Below are 18,404 nucleotides of genomic sequence, written 5' to 3'. Positions count from 1 at the left end.
AGCGGAGGCACACAGGTGGCCCTTGAGTTCTGCCCTAACTCTGCTCTACAGCAGAAGGTTGCTGAGGGTTAGGCCTGCATTTTCCAGCAGCATCCTGGTATGGCATAAGGGGTGAGATATGCTTCTGGTAGAACCAGTGCTTTCGAAGGGCTCACAGAGAAGACTTGAGGGCTTGGAGTACAGAGGACACCTGTGGCATGCCAGGTAGAGCATCTCTGTGGGTTCCCTGTAAACACTCATCAGGCAACTGGCTTACTAACTGTGGCCAGTCCAGGAGAAGGCTAGGCTTGTAATATGAGGAAGGCACTCCAAAGATGCAGGTGGCCCGTGTGGCTGGAGCTAGGATGTCTGTGAGAAGGTGGTGTGGCTGAGGGGAAGATCCTGAGCATACTGCTTCAGGTTCAGCTCATAGCCCAGATGACTTTGGTGAATCATATAACTTCACATACAGAATTCCTCCGATTCAGTAACTAACCATCTGAATCCAGATGGGCAGAGGCTGAAGAGCAGTGCAAGGAGTATGCCGTCCCAACCTCAGTAGTTCTGCTTTTCCTCTTGCCTAGCCACACTGCATCATTAGACAGTTTAGGCAAGCCCGAGTCAGATTAAAGCTCACGTTTTTACATGTAACATAGGTTTACTCCAAGATGTTTCTGGTTTGGTTTAGTATGTGTAGAAGGCACTTAATATTTTTCAAGAATAGACCACCCCAAGACAGCCTCCTCACTAAGCAACACTGAGCAGTTTCTGATAGTGAGGGATGGAGAGGCCATCCAAAGTGGCCCCGTAGTCTCCAGGTGGGAAAGATAAATCGGCAATGCCTCTCCTGTGGACACTAAATAGAGCCCACTCAGGATGTAATAGTGAATACAGTGGGTCCCATTGACACCCCCCTCCGGCTTGTCAGGCTTTAAGATCTACTTCAGTAGGTTCGTCTGTGAGTGTAAACATCATAGTAACCCTGGTGGCTTGTAGTCATGCAGTGCTTGGCCCTGAAGACAACCCAAGTAGCAGGTTGGGTGCTTTCCATGCCTTCTCTCATGCCATCCTTACAGCTCTTGAAGTGACATCCTCAATTCACCAATGAGAACACAGATTCAGACAGGCTGAGCTTCTTGCTCTCAATCCATGACTCTTGCAAGGGAAGCTTGGCCAACAGCCCAGGGATCTGCAGCTGTTCAAGCCTCTGTAAGTGAAGTTTGGGGGCCTCCAGCCCCCAACATGGCTCCACACAAGGCTGGCTGCCAAGATGTCCTTAAGCTGTCCATCTAGTAGACCCCAGCATGCTGAAGATCTGATGGCAACACTCTTGAGAGGCCTGGGGTCATGTGTGCACATTTAGGTGGTTTACCATAAGATGGCCAGAGCCTCTATTCTGCCTCATGCATCACCATAAAGCTTGTCAGCAGAGTTCTGATTCCCCAGTGAGCCATGTTGTTTCCAAACAGAGCAGAAACAAGCCCAGCTCAACTTGGGGCTAGTTGGAGCTGTCAACTACCATGCTGAAAACCAGCAATTCTGAATTACAAACCAAAAAATGGGCTCTGGAACTTATTGGCAGAGATGGGGGAGCAGTGTGTGAAAAATCTGGATCTGCAGTCATTTTTCTGAAACTTCCTCTCCTTCTGAGCTTATGTGTCACCTTTCTAGATTTCTATCTTGAGACATAGGGATTTGGATGGTTAATTGCATTTGATATTTATGGTAATTACACATGCAAATCTCTATGCACAGGGGGTGAAAACCTGACCTGCAAAGCCATTTTGTTTTGTAATTTTTTATTTTAAGTGAATAACCAATATGACATTTCATATCGTTACTAATACACTACTCTATTAAACTCTCATAATTAAATATAATATTTTATGCAACATTGAACATCAGTCCATGTAACTGACTAATTTGAAGCCTTAACTGCTTTGCAAAGCCTTGCTTTTTGCTAGACTGAACGCCCCATGTTGTAGGATAAGAAGAGATCAGTGCCCTACGCACTGTCCTGCCCCACCCCAGCCCCAGCCAGAAGCATATGTTTAGGCTTTTGGTCCAAATGTGCTGATTCGGGAGAGCTGTGTCTGGTCTCTCCGTTTAGATGATGAGGTAACCGTGGGGAAGTTCTATGCCACTTTCCTGATACAGGACTACTTTAGGAAATTCAAGAAACGGAAAGAACAAGGATTGGTGGGAAAGTACCCTGCGAAGAACACCACAATTGCCCTACAGGTGAATTGTCCTCTTGTTCTGTTTTCTTTTTTTCACTAACAATGTTACAAGCTTATTTGAAATACTAGAGAGCTGCCTATTCGTGGTTGAGCAGTACCACAAGGATTTTGTTTAAACTGAGATACTGCATACTCCCCCAAATGTGGACTAGCCATTTCTGGGCCACGAGGTAAGTGCTACCCCCACCCTCTGCCTTCTCCATTGTGCCTGTCCCTGCCACCAGCCGGTCAGTGTGTAGGGTCCCTAGCATGGCCATAACAGGAAGGAACAAATGCTTCCCTCACACCCTGTCCCCTCCAATCTTCTCCAAAGGCAACGTTCTGTAGGCAGGCCCATCTTTCCCACAGCCCTGGCTCAGGGTTCTGCTGCCCAGTGAACAGCTTTCCATCTGAACGCAAGTGCTTTGTTTTGTTTCTGTTTGTTTCTTACCCCACTGCTTGCTGGTTTTTTGGTCCATTTCAGTAACATCCATCACTTCCTAGTGTGTACTATGTTCGTGTGTGTGTGTGTGTGTGTGTGTGTGTGTGTGTGTGTGTGTGTGTGTGTGGTGTGTACATGAGTATGGTATGGCTGTCTCTGTATGCAGTCTTCTGATGGCCACGGTGGCTTGCTGTGAGATATGCTGTGAGATATGAGATATGTTCTGTCCTATCTAGGCCAGGCTCTGGCCCATTTCCCTTCCTCTAACCTGGGGCCCTCCTGCTTCATCCTCCACACCTCTACAGTATGGATGTGACTTATAGGAGCCTCTAGTCCAATCAGGGTCCACACATCCAAGGGCTATAGAATTGTAGGTCAACCCAAAGCTCTGAGTAGGTAGCAGGTATATAGAGGGGAAAGAAGACTCCATAGCAGTTTGCAGGAAGAGGCACTAGGAATTGTGGTTCATGTCTGGTGATGGAGAAGGCAGAGCAGAGAGATGAGACTGGGAAAGATGTTCAGAGCAGGATTGGAGAGCTACAGAGGTCAGAGGCTGTCAGAAACAAAGCCTGTCAGCTCTGTTATCTGGATGTCTTAAGTTCATCATGAATAAGATAATGAAATGTCTCCTTTTCTGTTTAAGTTCACACTAAAATTACTTGTATGTCCCTGTTATCATATGTCTTAAATGTGGCTTCATGTAGGTGTTGAGAAGGTTTAATGTGGAGGTTTTTCCCAGAGACAAATGTTCTATGTTCAAAGTAATGGTAACTATGGAAGTGAAGGCTTGTCTGTGATCTCACGGCAAGAAAGAATACGAACATGAGTAATGGTGAATGGGGGATATGGGCGCATGTGTATATGGTAGGTTAGTAGATGACCTTGCGTGGCAGTGATCGGCTGATTCACAATGAAATCTCTGTTCTGTCTGAACAGCCATAAGGGCTGGGGAGAACAGCATGCTGGTGGGACAGGTGGACACCAAATCCTATTTGAGACCATCTTTGATCTTTCTCTGGTTATATATCCTTTTGGGAGCTCACTAAGGTCACAGACTCAATCAGATGGCTTGTTGCTGTCTCAGAGCAAAGGGATATAGTAGAAGCTCATTTATCTCCTACTGATCTGTTTTTCAAAAATGTGACAGCCCTCCAGATTTGAACAGGTCCCTGGTTCATACTTTCTTGGCCATACTGGCTACCAGGAGGGGGAAAGTTGCACATGCTTCTAAAAGCTTTTCCTTCAGGTAGCCATCTGCCTAAAAGAAAAGGTTGGACAGGTTTATCAGTCCTGTGGGTACCCCTCTCTAGAGGGAATTGCTTGCTATTTTAGGAGCCTAATTGGTAAAGTTAGAACCTGACTTTCTGGAGGGGGAATGTGTCTTTCATTTATAGCTTATGCCATGATATAATCAGCTTAGCTCTGTGTTATGAGACCCTTCTGTTTCTGTGGAGGACATTTTTGGCAACCACTTAGACACATGGTTATTTATACTTTTTCTGAGCCTCTAAAACTTCCTAGTGAGCCAGCAGCTTCAGTATACTTGTTCTGGTGTCTGGATAGTCTTTTGGTGTTGTAAAACATGCACAAACAATCCATGACTAAGTAACCCCCACATTTCATGTATGGGGTTTATCGAACCTCAGGCTGAAGATTCAGATGGTGCTAACAGTATACAGTATGTTATTGGTTAAAGACCAGTATCTTGTGATAAAATAATGTTGAGGATTCCTTTGTACTAAACATCTTTCATTTTGTTGTTTATTGAAAGAGTTTCATTTCCTTAGCAAAAGTTAAATATTTCTAGTGATGCCAACACATTTTCACATGGTTCCATTGGGAGTTGAGACTAGGTTTATAATTTATGTTGAGTGCACAGCCTAGAAAATTAAGTTGTGTTCATTATCTTGACAGAAAAATTCTGGAAATGGATTTGATTCTTGAAGCAAGCATCAAAAATAGAAAAAAAAAACGGTCTCCTTGAAGGATAATTCTAATTACATATTTTGGGCTTCTTCTACTATAGAAATAGCTTTCAATGCAATTTGTTAACTCCATTTTTAATAAGCACATGAGGAGGCTTCCCTTCCTCCTTGATGACATATTATGTCATTATGACATGAAACAAACGTCCTGACCACAACTAGAACAGGAAGCTATGGCCTGTTGAACAGGGAATGGTTTGCTTCTTCCCATGACAGGGTGCAGCCTGGCTCTCAGGCTGGTTGCTAGTGGAGAATGAAGTATGGCATCTTGGTGTGAGCAGAAACGAAGACACAGGCATGTGCGTGCGGGACTGCGGAGAGTGCAGTCTGTCTGAATTGCTTTCAGAATGGGCCCCTGGGCTGTGTACCCCACAGCAGGGCTCTCAAGAGCACACAGAAGCACTGTGGTTTGAACCCTCTGGGCTCTAAACAGCCCTGTGTTCAGTCTCCCTGTGTTCAGACCAACTGCAGTGTTGCCTTCTCCGCTGAGGGGAGTGGCTCGGGGCACTCTTGCCTCCATATGGAGAAGAGCTCAGCACTGGTGTCCTCTGGCTTCTGTGGTCTGAATGAGTGTGCACTTTCCATCCACCCATCCACCATCGCCATCATTAAAACCAACCTTCTCTATGGAGAAAAGCCAGAGAGAAGCTGTATCAGGCCTTTTGGTTTTCTCTCACTCATCTTCTACCATATTCCCTTGAGTTTAATTCAGCATTTGCTCTTCATCCATTGTTGCCTCATCCTAATGACCTATCAGTTTCCATAAGGAGCAAAAAATAAAGGAACACAGCCATGTAGCCATGGAAACTTACAGTCCCCTTTCAGCTGGATCGCCATGCGTGGGGAATGTCCCATTATACTTCTAGATGGGGGACATCTGTGCAAGTTACAGACCCTAGTGAATCCAGTGCCCCATGATATGAAAAATAAAAGCACTCACAGTGAGAAAAGTTTGTTCATTTCTCTTTCTTTCAACAGTCTAGAATTTCAAGCTCTGATCCCCTGGCACCCAATGGGAACCCCCCTCCATCCTAATTTTAAAAAAGCTCTAGAAGGATAGTGATTTTTTTAAACCTATTTGGAAGTTGGGTTTAAGGGGAAGACTTCTTCCTGGCTATACAGAATTAGGTTGTTAGGTTGAATAGTTTTAAAGCCAGTGCCCCAGCTTCCAGATACAGATGTGGGTGCTATGGGGAGATGTGGGTGGTCTACCACCAGCCAAGAGCTGTAATCAGCCAGTAGCTGACATGACTTTCTCAGGAAGGCTCAAAGTGTCAAGATGATGGGAAATGAGATCTTCCCAAGAGACTCATTCTAGAGGATCCCATTAGTTTGAAAAGTAGGGAGATTTGTTTTTGGTTTCGTTTGGTTTTAATTTTATTTTTTTAAAAGCATGATTCCACCTAAAGCCATAGAGAGGGCGCTTTTTACCTGTTTTCCTTTTTCAATCTAAGAGGAGAACAAATGCTAAGAGATGGGATTTCACTGGCTGATTCATTTGTTTCAGATGCTTGAACGGATGCTTTAGAATTCTCTGCCTGAGCTACGGCACCAAGCTGGTTAGTCGGAAGGCGTGTGTGGCTAAGGCCTTGAAAGGGCAAACCTCTCACGTGGGCTTAATTCTACTGACACAGCATTTCAGGAGAAATGCAGGCGAGAGCAAATCAAGGCCCCTGGGAGACCCCTGGCAAGCACGGCACCCCTCCGGAAGGTGAAAGCGGGGCGTGGCTCGGCCACAGAGCCATGGCTGCTTGTCACGGAAGCTGCTCACGGTGGCTCCTTTTCAGGAAAGGGGACTTACGAGCTTTAACATTTCCCTTCTAAGCCGAGACTCAGAGAAAGGGAAAGAGTGAGAAATGAAATGAACACAACTTCCTGATGATGGCCAGTTTTTTTTTTTTAAAAAAAAAAAGGAATAAAAAGACGAAGCAGACCTGCCTAAGGTGGTCAGCTGACTCTGTTCCCAAGTCCCGCATCCCTAGTTTGCCCGAGCTCCCAAAGACTGGCAGGCCCCTTGGCGCTGAGCTGACAGTTCCTTTCCTATGCCAGTACGTCATGACCAGCCGGCCCTGCTCTCTGCAGTTGACCCAGGCCAGAATGCAGTGAGAAGTGGACAGGCCAGGAAGCTCAGACACACCCATTGAAACTAACACATACCCCTGCATGCCAAAACCAACCCAGACAACACCTCAGGTTCCATCTTAACGTGCCCCACGGAAAATGCCACCACACCCAAACCGCATCTAACATCATTTGTCTTTAGTTCGGGCTCAGAGCCAGTCTGGGGATGCCTCTTTGGAAGCAGTGTGGTCTAGTTTCAAGGACACTGGGAGTCAGGGAACCTGGGTTCTAGCCCCAGCTGCAGCATTTGCTTGCTGTGTGACCTTGGGCAAGACACTTAACCTCTCTGTGCCTCAGTTTCCCCATCTGTAAAATGGGGGTAATAATGTCGACCTACCTCACAGGGCTGTTGTGAGGAATAGCTAAGTGATTGTAAAGCACTTTGAACGTATAATTGCTTATTAATTAAGACTACAACAATAATAATATCATATGCCTGTTTACTACCAGAACTTTAAGAAATTCTTGTTTTCATTTGATCTTTCTTTTTCTGTTCTGTACTGTAGTTATCTATTGAGAAAGAGAATTCTCCCCTTCTTAAGAAATCTTAAATAATGCATAGAGATGCACAGGTTATTGAACAGATTGCATTTTCACATAGTTAAGAGCAGCAAATTTTTGCCCAAGATGCTGATTGATAAGGGAGTCCAATCTCAACTTGTCAGCCAGTTCCAAACTGGAGTTAAGGAGTCTGCACCCCTGATGCTGAGTCCAATAGGCCGAAAGTGGCCAAACAGGATTTTAAAAATTAATATCCAGAAAAACCTTAGTGTAAAAGTCATGGGGGAAAAAACCTGAAAATCTGAAGTCTCTGAACTGTGTAGAAAAGAAGGGCTTGTGATTCCCTTTCACTTGCCCGAGTATGTGCAGACTAGAGGTAGTGTGTGTGTGTGTGTGTGTGTGTGTGTGTGTGTGTGTGTACATGAAGCTTGAGAATGAAGTGGTGGAGAAGCGAGGAGGAGAGAACACAGGCTTCGGACAGCCCTGTGCCTGGCTGCACTTGATGCTCCTCTAGACATCTTGGGACCAACCACACAAGCCCTGAAGGCCAGACAGAGGGGAGAGTGGAAGCCACAGTGGGCCACATGCTTACTTCAAGCCCATCCTAGGCAAGACTGGCAGAGCCCTGCCAGCCTTGAAGCCTTCTCTTGAGATATCTTTGCACCTGTGACATTTGTCCCATGGCCATAGTGGTTTGGTCTTCCCAAATGTTCACAGACCTCCTGGCCTCTCTGTGGTGCTGAATTCCCCTCCAACCCCCCCCCCCCCGGGGGCTCTGCTCATGGAAGTCTAGGAGCTCACCACACAGTTTGTGGATTCTCCTGGAAGAGTCTGAGGGCCCAAAAGCAATTTGCTGTTTCACACAGTCCTGTGGAAGAGTATAGGGACAAATTGAAAGCTGGTCAGCACATTCCAGTATAGCCGGGTGCTTGGAAGATGTGGGAACTCATCTGTACCTGGTACTGACACTATATCCACAGCTACTGCCCTAGCAACTCGCGTGTCCCCAGTACCACAATAAGGAAAGGGAAAGAAAGATAGAATCTATTGAGAATGGTCATCCCCCAAAGGAAAGCTCATACTCTTCTCTCTTCCCCCCTTCCCTCCCCCTCCCCCTCACTATTCAGGACAGCGTATGTTTACTCTCATCAGTGTCATCCCTGTGAGAGCCAGTGTGAAAAACTTTCTTATCTACATTTGGCCCAAAAGTTTCTACCAGTCCCACTATGGGAATGCCCAGGCCTCTCCCTACAGGCCTTCCACATAAAAACCAGAAAATGGCAGCTTTCTGATAGAACTTAGGACCTTGTTTTAAAGGAACCCGTGAGGATCTTGGACCTGTGAGGAACTGCATTCACTGCTTGGTAGTTAAGGCCACTTTATGAAAGATCGCTGTCAATGATGAGCATTGCCTCCAGCTTCCACACACAGGGAGAGCTGACAGTTCCCAGGCTGCAGAGATTCTGTGATTTCTCTTAAAGCACTGGGAGAGTTTAGATTCCAATGTAAAGGAAAATATAAGGGATCAGTCAGATTCCTTATTTTAACTCTTTATAGACACAGCAAATTTGATCCCCAGCACCAGAATCAATGGTACTAAACTTCTAAGTTCCTGGGTAACAGAGGTAAGGCAGTCTAGCATCCAGTAGAGGTGAGGTAAGATTGGGCAGTATGGTCTTCTCGAGGAGGATCCAGTACTGTCGTATGATCCAATTAGAAATTAATCTACAGGCTTATTGGTATTGGATTTTATATTATCTCAGTCTGAAAGCCACAATTGTTATGTTCCAAAAACTAAAAAAAAATAGAGTTAATGAAAAGAAGTTAAAGCAAGTTATATAATAGTCAAAAATCTTAAATGTAATAGCATATCACTTTAGTATCCCTAGTAACCTAGCACGTACCTAATATCCCTCAATAGCTCTGCTATTCTATGTATGGTTCAGCTAGATCTACCGGAAGGCCTTTGACAAATAAGTTCCAAGGTGGGTGAGTATCTGGATGAATTTGTTTCCCTTGGAAAGTCTTAGACCTGGGAGAGATGGCTATCTGGGATTATGAGAGGACATAGCTTTCTAAGGCATAGTAAGGGAACCCCAGTAAGTACCAAAGGCTAGCTCAGAGAAACCACAGGAAGAATAGTGGCAGAGTCCCAGGACTACTGGATGGGGTGGGAAGTCTAACACCTGAAGTCAGGGCGTTGTTGCCCTGAAGAAATTGACCCCTGTCTGTCAGTATTTATTGTCTTGGGAATTAAAACTAAGAAAAATTTCAACACAAGATTATGCATGCACAAAGATTGGGGTGGTGATATCATCCTCATAACATATGGCCTTTGGAACCTTCGTGCACGTGTAAGAGAATGAACATGTACAACACAAGGAGGGTATTTAGTGTCATACAAATCTCAGTGACCTCATGATTTTCAGAAAGTATCTTGGGATGCCCCACCTTGAGAAGCTCTGCCTAGGGGAAGGTCCTGCTGAAATCCCTCTTGCAGAGGGGGCTGGAGCCTTTTTATGATCATTCATGTTCAAGAGGCACTGCCCCCACCTGAAACAACTTTTCTCCTCCTCCAGCTAGACATGCAGCTACCTGGGCACCAGGTGTCATGTTAAGTTCAGGCTGAGGACCACAGAAAAAGACCTAAATCTTACAATCTATGCTCCTCTGAATGACTGATGACCTGAATTAGTACTTGAGAGAAAGTGTTTAAAAACACTCCTCCAGAGTATGCAACTTGAGACTAAGGATGTGTGCAAACTAGGATTAGTTGCAGGAATTACAGAGAACATTTGTCAATTCCGTACTGATAGAGTGATGTAAGAACTGGGCTAGTCAAAAGAAGGAAATACTTGATTGAGTATATGATTGAGTTGAATTTCCTGCATTTCTCTGGTAGCTACCATGACTGTTTTGGTGGTAGTCAAAGGTGGAGTTTGGGACAGGTAAGGTAGCAGAGATCACAGAAAAAGCAGGTGTGATCTTGACTCATGCTTCCTCCAGCATCTAGCGGAATGTCAGTATGTGGCCTCCCATGACAGGAACGTGATGCTGTCGGCGTGGAAGTGATTATGTGCAGCTTCTGATGAACCTGCAGTTTATATAATGCTCTCTTCCTTTTCTGGAAACTAGCATGAATTTTCGATTCTGGTGTAAAAACAACCAAGAATCAAGGAGTGTGGCTAGGTCCATTGCTTGAGTAAAGCACGCATAAGGCCCTGGGGTTTAATCCCAGCACCACAAAAAAATAAAAAAGCAAAAAACCAAGGTAGAACTGAAACAGATCTCGAATCCTTTGTAAGGAAAAGTACATTTGTTGTTGTTGCTTTAGCTTTCAGAGTGAGGGTGGCAAACGTGACTTATACAGCTAAGTGCTATCGCTCATGGTTGTTACAGCTGACCTTTTAAGGGAGAATAGGAATCACTGAGGATGAATAATGGGCGTCGTGACCATGATTCTAACCCTGTTCACAATGGACACAAAGGCCACACACCATGATATTTTCCCTGGAGGAAAACAGTGACAAAAATAAGGGGTGTGCCCATGTATCAGAGGAGGCGGAGGACAGCTTGTAGATGAGCAAGTTTATTTAATAAGAATTTAATCTCCAGTTCTCTCTTCTAATACAGCTATTTTAAAATCATCCCCTCTAATTGAGTAAGAGCCAAACAAGGGTTAACTAAGACCTGTCATTAGCAAGGTGACTATGTGCAGAGGCAGCCTTGGCTGAGTGAAGCCTGCCTGAGATGGGAAACAGGCTATGTCAGGGCAGGGCTCTCTGGCTAGACTCTACAAGCTTGGCAGCTGCATCCTGAAGATGAATGGCCTCAAGCAGTCCCGGCTGGAGACTTGCCTCTCTTTTCTCCACTGCTACAGTGTAGGTCTGGGGCACGTTTCACGTGCGTGTGTGTGTGTGTGTGTGTGTGTGTGTGTGTGTGTGTGTGTGTGTGTGTGTGTGTGTTCTGTGATGCTGTGCGATCTGGCAGGTGGCCGGTGTGTTTGGTGGAGCTAGTTCAGGAAAACAAGTAGCCAGATAGGAAAAGCTAAATGCTGAATGTGGGCAAGGGAAAGAAGGTAAACGAATGTTAACATTTGATGTCAAAATATTATACTTTTATGCTGTTTCTTCAGAAATGTTTAGAGGGATTTTATAGATCTTTTTTGGTAACTTAACCATTGAGTAGAATAAATATCTATAAAATTCCCATTAAATGGTGTCTAAAATTTAAAGCAGCAGTCTACAGGCAAAGCGCCAACATTTCTTTTTTTAAAAAAAAATTTATGATAACATCTAGCATTTTAAAATCAACCAGAAACTAGGCTTGATTCTGTTTAATATTTTGTAAGATTGGACATCTTAAAACAAGTCAATAATATTTATATTTTATAGCAATTCTGTGTTTATTCAAAACCATAGTTCTACTGTGATGTTAATGGAATGATTTTATATGGTTTTGTGTTTAAGTGCTAATGACCACATTTCAAATTAAAATAATATTTTGCTGATAGAGGTAGACACAGACATGAAATATGATAGAAGAGATCATTTTATTGACTGTAAAGTGTTTATTTCCAAAAAAATGTTGTTCTTTGTAGGGTTGTGGAAAAAATAACTTTTCCAAGAGTTTACGATAGTTGTCCATACTTTGGGAACTGGAACTTGTGCCTATGGAATTTTGGAGCAGCCTAAGCTACCTTTTAGCTTGAAAAGTGTGCTAGAAAAACTTCATTACCATGTTTTGTGATATGTAATAAATTCAGGGTGCTGTGCTTAAGCTTCATTTCAATTCTAGTTGGGAACACCCGTGTTCATCCCCTGCCCCCAGGTTACATGTGAAAGAGTAAAGTCAGTCCCTGACTCTTACCAGATGTGCATTGTTCTATGTGGAATAAGCAAACTAGAATCATGACTTCTAACACTCTGCTTTCATGTTTGGGAAGAGTTATGTTTTCTCTCCTCTTCTGATGTCTCTTTAATAAATATGTGGTCATTATTTGTCCTGGGAAGTGGCACTTTGGGCCACCTCTCAACCTTCTCCATGATTTATGTTGCAAACAATTTCTCTGTCCCATGTCTGTTGCTGTACTCTCTTGTCGACTGAATCCTATTCTTGTGAATCAATGAAGATGTGCTGGAGACAGTTTTTGTTTTATTACTCAATTATATTATATATGTATTTCAGTGAAATGTCAACCCATCAACAGAGGATGATGTTAAAAATTATCCAAATAAATAGTTTTCTATTTCTTTTAATCAGATCTAGTCCCATCAGTTGAATGACAGTAAGATTGCCTGTGGTTAAAACTCAGAAGTGTTCTTGTCCCTCCTACCTTGTAACAGGCATTAATGTTCGCAGTTCCCTTGGGGGAAACATTGTACCCATGTTTATTTTTGTAGAAATAGCAGCAAATGTCTTGAGCCTTGTCTCTTCTTGTTTGATCCTCAGAATTGTACCCGTTGTTTCTTCTCAGTTGACCCAAAAACAGGTCTAGCTTATCATCCCTTGCTAACTGTACCCTAGACAACAGAATGAATGGATTTCAGGCTAGCCAATACTACTAGGTATGTCCTTTCTTCACATGACCCAGTGTAAGAGCTTCTGCCAACATAACATTGCTTTCGTGTTATTTCCATAGAGTGGCAGATAGATCTGCCTCAGAACCAGGCGATTCCCTGGGAATTCTGAAGGAGAGAGTGTATGTGTGAGGGTGCAAGTGTTGGGTATGTATGTGTGTTCCGTCTGTTGTCAGAGGGGCAGCAAGGCAGAAAGCAGCTTCTCTGAACATACCAAGAATTATTCTGGACCTGACCTGGGACATGTCTGTCTCTCCCCTACAAGACCCCAAGCACTCCTAGATGGGAACCCTAAAGCTTTGACTTCTGGTCCCTCTACCCCTACAATTCATGAAACGAAAGGACCTGCTGTTCTGTGTTCACAGAAGGGGTCATGGCTGGGAGTGCCATTTTTAACAGCAGCATCTCATAGGCTGGGTGCTCTGTGGACAAGGCCATTTTTATAGCGACTCTTCCTGTATCTCCTTTAGGAATTAATATCACCATCAGTGGCATCTGCAGAAGCGAGTTTTGAGCATCTCCACCAGGGCAGCCCTGCTGGCTTCAGCTACTATCCTTTCCCTTCCCTTCCCTGAACCACTGCCAGGTATCCATCTCATGCAAGTCTTAGGTGTGGTCATCACTTGGTGGTCATCACAGCCCTACTGGGTATTGAGAAGGAAGGGGTCTCCTCCTCTGAGGGCTCAGACCTCAGCAGCTCTCCTCTGCAAGCTACACTGAGGTTAGAGCCTAAGCTGCAGATAGAGCTTTGCCAGCCAGGGTCTTAGCTCCTCTGCTGGCTTTTAGCAGCTACTGAGTCATAGGTAACTGATGGTGAATGAGGAGATGCAGGACCACAGACCAGAGGCCAGAAATGACATGCCTCTTTCAGATGCACATCTTACGAAGAAAGATAAAGCAGCTGCAGGGCCCCTATAAATCTTTTTTTTTTTTTTTTTTGGTCATGGGGCTTTTACTCTGCACCTGGGCACTGTCCCTGAATTTTTGTGCTCAAGGCTGACATTCTACCACTTTCAGCCACAGCTCCACTTCCAATTTTCTAGTGGTGAATTAGAGATAAGAGTCTCACAGACTTTCCTGCCTCAGATCTCAGCCTCTTGAGTAGCAGGATTATAGTTGTGAGCTACCAGCATCCAGATCCTGTAAGTCTTCTAATTCAACATGCTGGGGTTTCCCCCCCCCAAACTAATTGTCAAACGTAATTTTTTCAGTCAGAGACCCTATCTTCCCCATGTGCTTACCTTCCTCTCAGTGCTTACAAATGTTTCCCTAACACAGCTGTGAACAATGGAAGGGCCCTGTTAGATGGGGCCAGTTCAAGGAGCTAGGGAAAAATCAAGACTTCTAGGAAGGCCCTAGAGAGACCCCCAGAGCATCTTGCACTGAGCCATACTCCACATGAGTGGTCTCCAGGAACATGCCCCCTCTATTGCCAAGTACTCAGCCTATGCAGGCTGCAGGCCAGGTACCAAGATGACCATGTCGGCCTACTCCCTTTGCACAGCAGCCCAGGTGTGTGTGTTTGTTGATCCATTTCCTCATGGTCAGAGTGTACAGGTGACTGCTGTGTGTGTGTGGTGTCACTCACTCATCCCATGGCTTTTCAGTGGCCTCAGTAGCCCTGATGAGCACTTGGTACTTGTCTGTCTGGCCCCTGTTCTTAGACTGTCTCATCCTAAATACTGTAAGAGTCCCTTATAAACTCCCTTTAGAATAGCCAGTCTATGCACCCTGCCATGCTTGGGGTTCAGGAGGTAAATTCTACAGGTGGGCTATCATTTACTTAAGGTGTATTCTGGCTTTGGCAGAGCCCAGTTCTAGTCACTAGGCAGTATACCTGTACAAAGAGTATTTGTAGAGGAAGTTACTGGGTTGAAGGTCATAAATATTTTCATTCTAGAATCTAGGTAGCCTGTGATCTCCTGACCACACCCCATATCCCTTAGACTGCCTTTAGTTACACTCAGTAAGTCAGTTCCTTGATAGCCTTTGGACAAGGCTACTCCATTCCCTGCTGAATTCGGCAGGAGCAAAGCCAAGCCCCGAGCTGGACCCAAGGCCCATGTTATCTAACCTGTTCTGCCATTTTTATTGATCTAGGCGGGATTAAGGACATTGCACGACATTGGGCCAGAAATCCGGCGTGCTATATCCTGTGATTTGCAAGATGATGAGCCAGAAGAAACAAAACGAGAAGAAGAAGATGTATTCAAAGTAATTATTTCACGCCTAGCTATACACTGGCCACCTGGAAGTAGCGGGACAGGACTGTAGTTGGGGCAGTGACAGCCCATAGAGGAGTCTAGAGAACGCAGAGAAGCCACAGGGTCTAGAAGAGCTTTCACACTGTGCCCTCTCCTCCCTTTGCCAGTCACCGGCACCTCTTCTGAGATAGGCCAGCTCCTTCTCTGCTCCTGATTTTTAGCTTCTGAGGAGCTTGGCCATAGATACTGACCAGTGTAGAGGGATATCCTGGGTCTTTCTAGAAGCTGCCTACACTCTCTTCCTTCTCTGGACCAGCTCCTTGATCTACCAGTCAACCCTCAGCCCCAAGCCTAGAGTGTATCTACTGCCCCACCTTGCGGCTGCCCATCACCCCAACTGGTCATAAATCACCTCAGTTTACAGCAACTGAAGAGTATAGTTGAGTAAGAGCAGACAGTTTGCTCCCCAGCTCAAGAATCAGTAACCTTCCTCATTTCAGAGGGACCAACTAACCATATGATACATTCACCTGACCACTGAGACATTCAGATGACATTATAGGGATCGTATGGAGCTTACCTAGAATTTGTTTATTCATGTAGAAAAAAAATTACCTAACATGGCTAGACTGCATCAAATACTTGTTAAATTACCTGGTGTTGTCTCCCATTATTTTGCAGAGAAATGGTGCCCTGCTTGGAAACCATGTCAATCATGTTAATAGTGATAGGAGAGATTCCCTTCAGCAGACCAATACCACCCACCGTCCCCTGCATGTCCAAAGGCCTTCAATTCCACCTGCAAGTGATACTGAGAAACCGCTGTTTCCTCCAGCAGGAAATTCGGTGTGTCATAACCATCATAACCATAATTCCATAGGAAAGCAAGTTCCCACTTCAACAAATGCCAATCTCAATAATGCCAATATGTCCAAAGCTGCCCATGGAAAACGGCCCAGCATTGGAAATCTTGAGCATGTGTCTGAAAATGGGCATCATTCCTCCCATCAGCATGATCGGGAGTCTCAAAGAAGGTCCAGTATTAAAAGGTAACCTTTAAAATGTGTTTATGCTGGTAATATAGTGTCTGCCTGTGTCAAATCTGCCCTGGGAAGCAAGGCGAGTCTCTCTCCCTGTGCTCTGGCACATGGAAAAGATTCCCTGTAGACATCTGCACTAGAACCTTTGAGTCCACTGAGATCACCTGCCATCCAATACCCTGCTGTATTGAGGGTCTCTTAAAACAACAACCACAGAATCCCCCCTTCCCAGTTAGTGCTACATACTGTGTGCCAGGAGTTAGTGAATTTCTTTGTAAAGGACTAGAGAGCAAATATTTTAGGCTTTGAGAACCACATAGTATCTCTTGCATCCTCTCTTCCCTACCACCCTACCACTGCAGGACAAAAGTAAGTAGAGACCATATTTAAGTGAGCAGATTCTCATGTGTGTCCCTAAAAAGCTGTATGCATGGATGATGAAACTTGAACTTTTATGTATTCACATAGGATGAAATTATTTTCTTCTTTTGATGATTTTTTCAGTCCTTTATATAAACTGTCCGTATTACACAGGTCCTACAAAAGCATATTTAGCCAGCCCCCCTCAAATAGGTAGCCTATTATCTGCACTTTAAATGCTGTTGAAAAATCTTTAACTTGTATCTTCTCCCTCCCATCTTATGCCTTTCCTGGATAGAACCCGCTATTATGAAACTTACATTAGGTATGTGATGATTGCCTGTTTTTAATGTTCTGTCCGGTTACCAGCTTGCCTCTCTGATTGCTGAGGAATAGAACAATTTCTTTGAGCCAAATAGCTTGATGGGTTTTCATACTTCAGGACTGTGGCCTCAGGGATCAGAGACCATTGTTTGTTTGTTTGTTTTGGGGGTCTGATCATGGGGCCTGAACTCTGGGCCTGGGCACTGTCCCTCAGCTCTTCAGCTCAAGGTTAGCACTCTACCAATTGAGCCACAGCGCCACTTCCAGCTTTTTTCTTTTTGCTTATGTGGTGCTGAGGAATCGAACCCAGTGCCTCATGCATGCAAGGCAAGCGCTCTACCACTGAGCCACCTTCCCAGCCCCAGAGACCATTGTTTCTTTCTAACCAAAGAGCCCACCCAGTCCATATCTTTGTAGACTCTTGCCATCCAAGGGCTGGTAGGCATGTCCCAGACCTGCCCCAGGTGTGTGGAGCTGGGCAACTCAGGCTGCTTTAGAAGGATCAGGATTCTTGTACCAGCTTAGGGCTTAGGAAGAGCATGACCTAGATCTCCATCTTGTTTCTCCCTGGGCCCAAGCTCCCCGCCCCCGCTGTGTGTGTAATGTGTTCCACTGCATGTGTTCTACCCTAGGTCAAATTGTGGGCAAAGATGATTATTTTTGTTTGAAACAGGGATGAATAAATCTTTTGGTTTTATTACGTCTAATAAGGTCAGGAGCTCCTGAGGTACACTAAGGAAGCAGGCTCCTCCTTTGGAAAGAAGGCTGATGTCACTGAGCCTGCTGGTTCTCTTGAGGCTCAAGTCCAGGAGGAGTTTCTTTCAGGGAGATGATGTGCCAGCCCTGGAGCAAGACAGCCTTTGGCTTCCAGGAGACACTTTCCATGAGTACCTCCTGTGATATGGTTTCCAGAGCTCCTTTGCCAGCCAGCTTTGATAAAGTGGAGTCAGCTGGAAGGAGGTCTATGTCCCAGATTCTGAGGTCACCTTGGATGGAGCTGGGGCAAAGTGTGATTGGTGGGAGGAGAGCAAGATCTTTTCCCAGGACTGCTGACCACTATGTGCAGTGCTACAAGTCCTTCTTGCTGTTCTCCGAATTTGATTTGTGCCTGAGGCTCCAAGGCTTCTGAAAAAAGTGTCTTGGCCAAGCATTGCTCTGGATACTTACAGAGACACCCTGTCCCCAGCATTATTGCCAGGGGCCTAAACAAGTCTCATGATGTGTGGGGAGAAGCAGAAGCTCCTTGGAGGGCTGAGTGCTGTGTGCCATCCCTGCCCCACAGTCTCTCAGTTCTATCTCCCAACCACAGGTCTGACTCAGGAGATGAGCAGCTCCCAACGATCTGCCGGGAAGACCCCGAGATCCATGGCTACTTCAGGGACCCCCGCTGCTTGGGGGAGCAGGAGTATTTCAGTAGTGAGGAGTACTGTGAAGATGACAGCTCTCCTACCTGGAGCAGGTGAGGAGCTCAAGAGCCTCCCCTCCATCCCTCCTCAGTCTGCTCAGGGAGCCAGGATTTCCTCTGAAAAGCAAATCAAGAGCCTAAGCTCCAGGCCAGGGACAATGGGGTCCACAGAGGGAATGGAGCCTGTGTTCTCATATCTGCTGCCTTATTAAGTGCCTCTGAGACCCTTCAGTAAGAGCTTTTTG

General features: G+C 45.1%; 1 protein-coding gene across 5 annotated transcripts in view; it reads left to right on the top strand.

The window, feature by feature from the left end:
* The window catches only part of Cacna1d (calcium channel, voltage-dependent, L type, alpha 1D subunit), a 506,855-nt gene that overhangs the window by 477,954 nt on the left and 10,497 nt on the right, over nucleotides 1–18,404 (top strand). For 4 of the 5 annotated variants that reach the window (XM_013030746.1, XM_013030744.1, XM_013030745.1 and 1 more), the window contains 5 exons: nucleotides 2,090–2,220; nucleotides 14,927–15,040; nucleotides 15,712–16,079; nucleotides 16,729–16,755; nucleotides 18,064–18,213. In XM_013030746.1, the coding sequence (XP_012886200.1) occupies nucleotides 2,090–2,220; nucleotides 14,927–15,040; nucleotides 15,712–16,079; nucleotides 16,729–16,755; nucleotides 18,064–18,213 (790 nt within the window). The remainder of the gene's footprint in view (nucleotides 1–2,089; nucleotides 2,221–14,926; nucleotides 15,041–15,711; nucleotides 16,080–16,728; nucleotides 16,756–18,063; nucleotides 18,214–18,404) is intronic. The other variant, XM_013030748.1, reaches the window with a different exon arrangement.

This window comes from Dipodomys ordii, unplaced genomic scaffold (assembly GCF_000151885.1).
Source record: "Dipodomys ordii isolate 6190 unplaced genomic scaffold, Dord_2.0 Scaffold132, whole genome shotgun sequence".
NCBI lineage: Eukaryota > Metazoa > Chordata > Mammalia > Rodentia > Heteromyidae > Dipodomys > Dipodomys ordii.
This window is presented reverse-complemented; position numbering and strand designations above follow the sequence as displayed.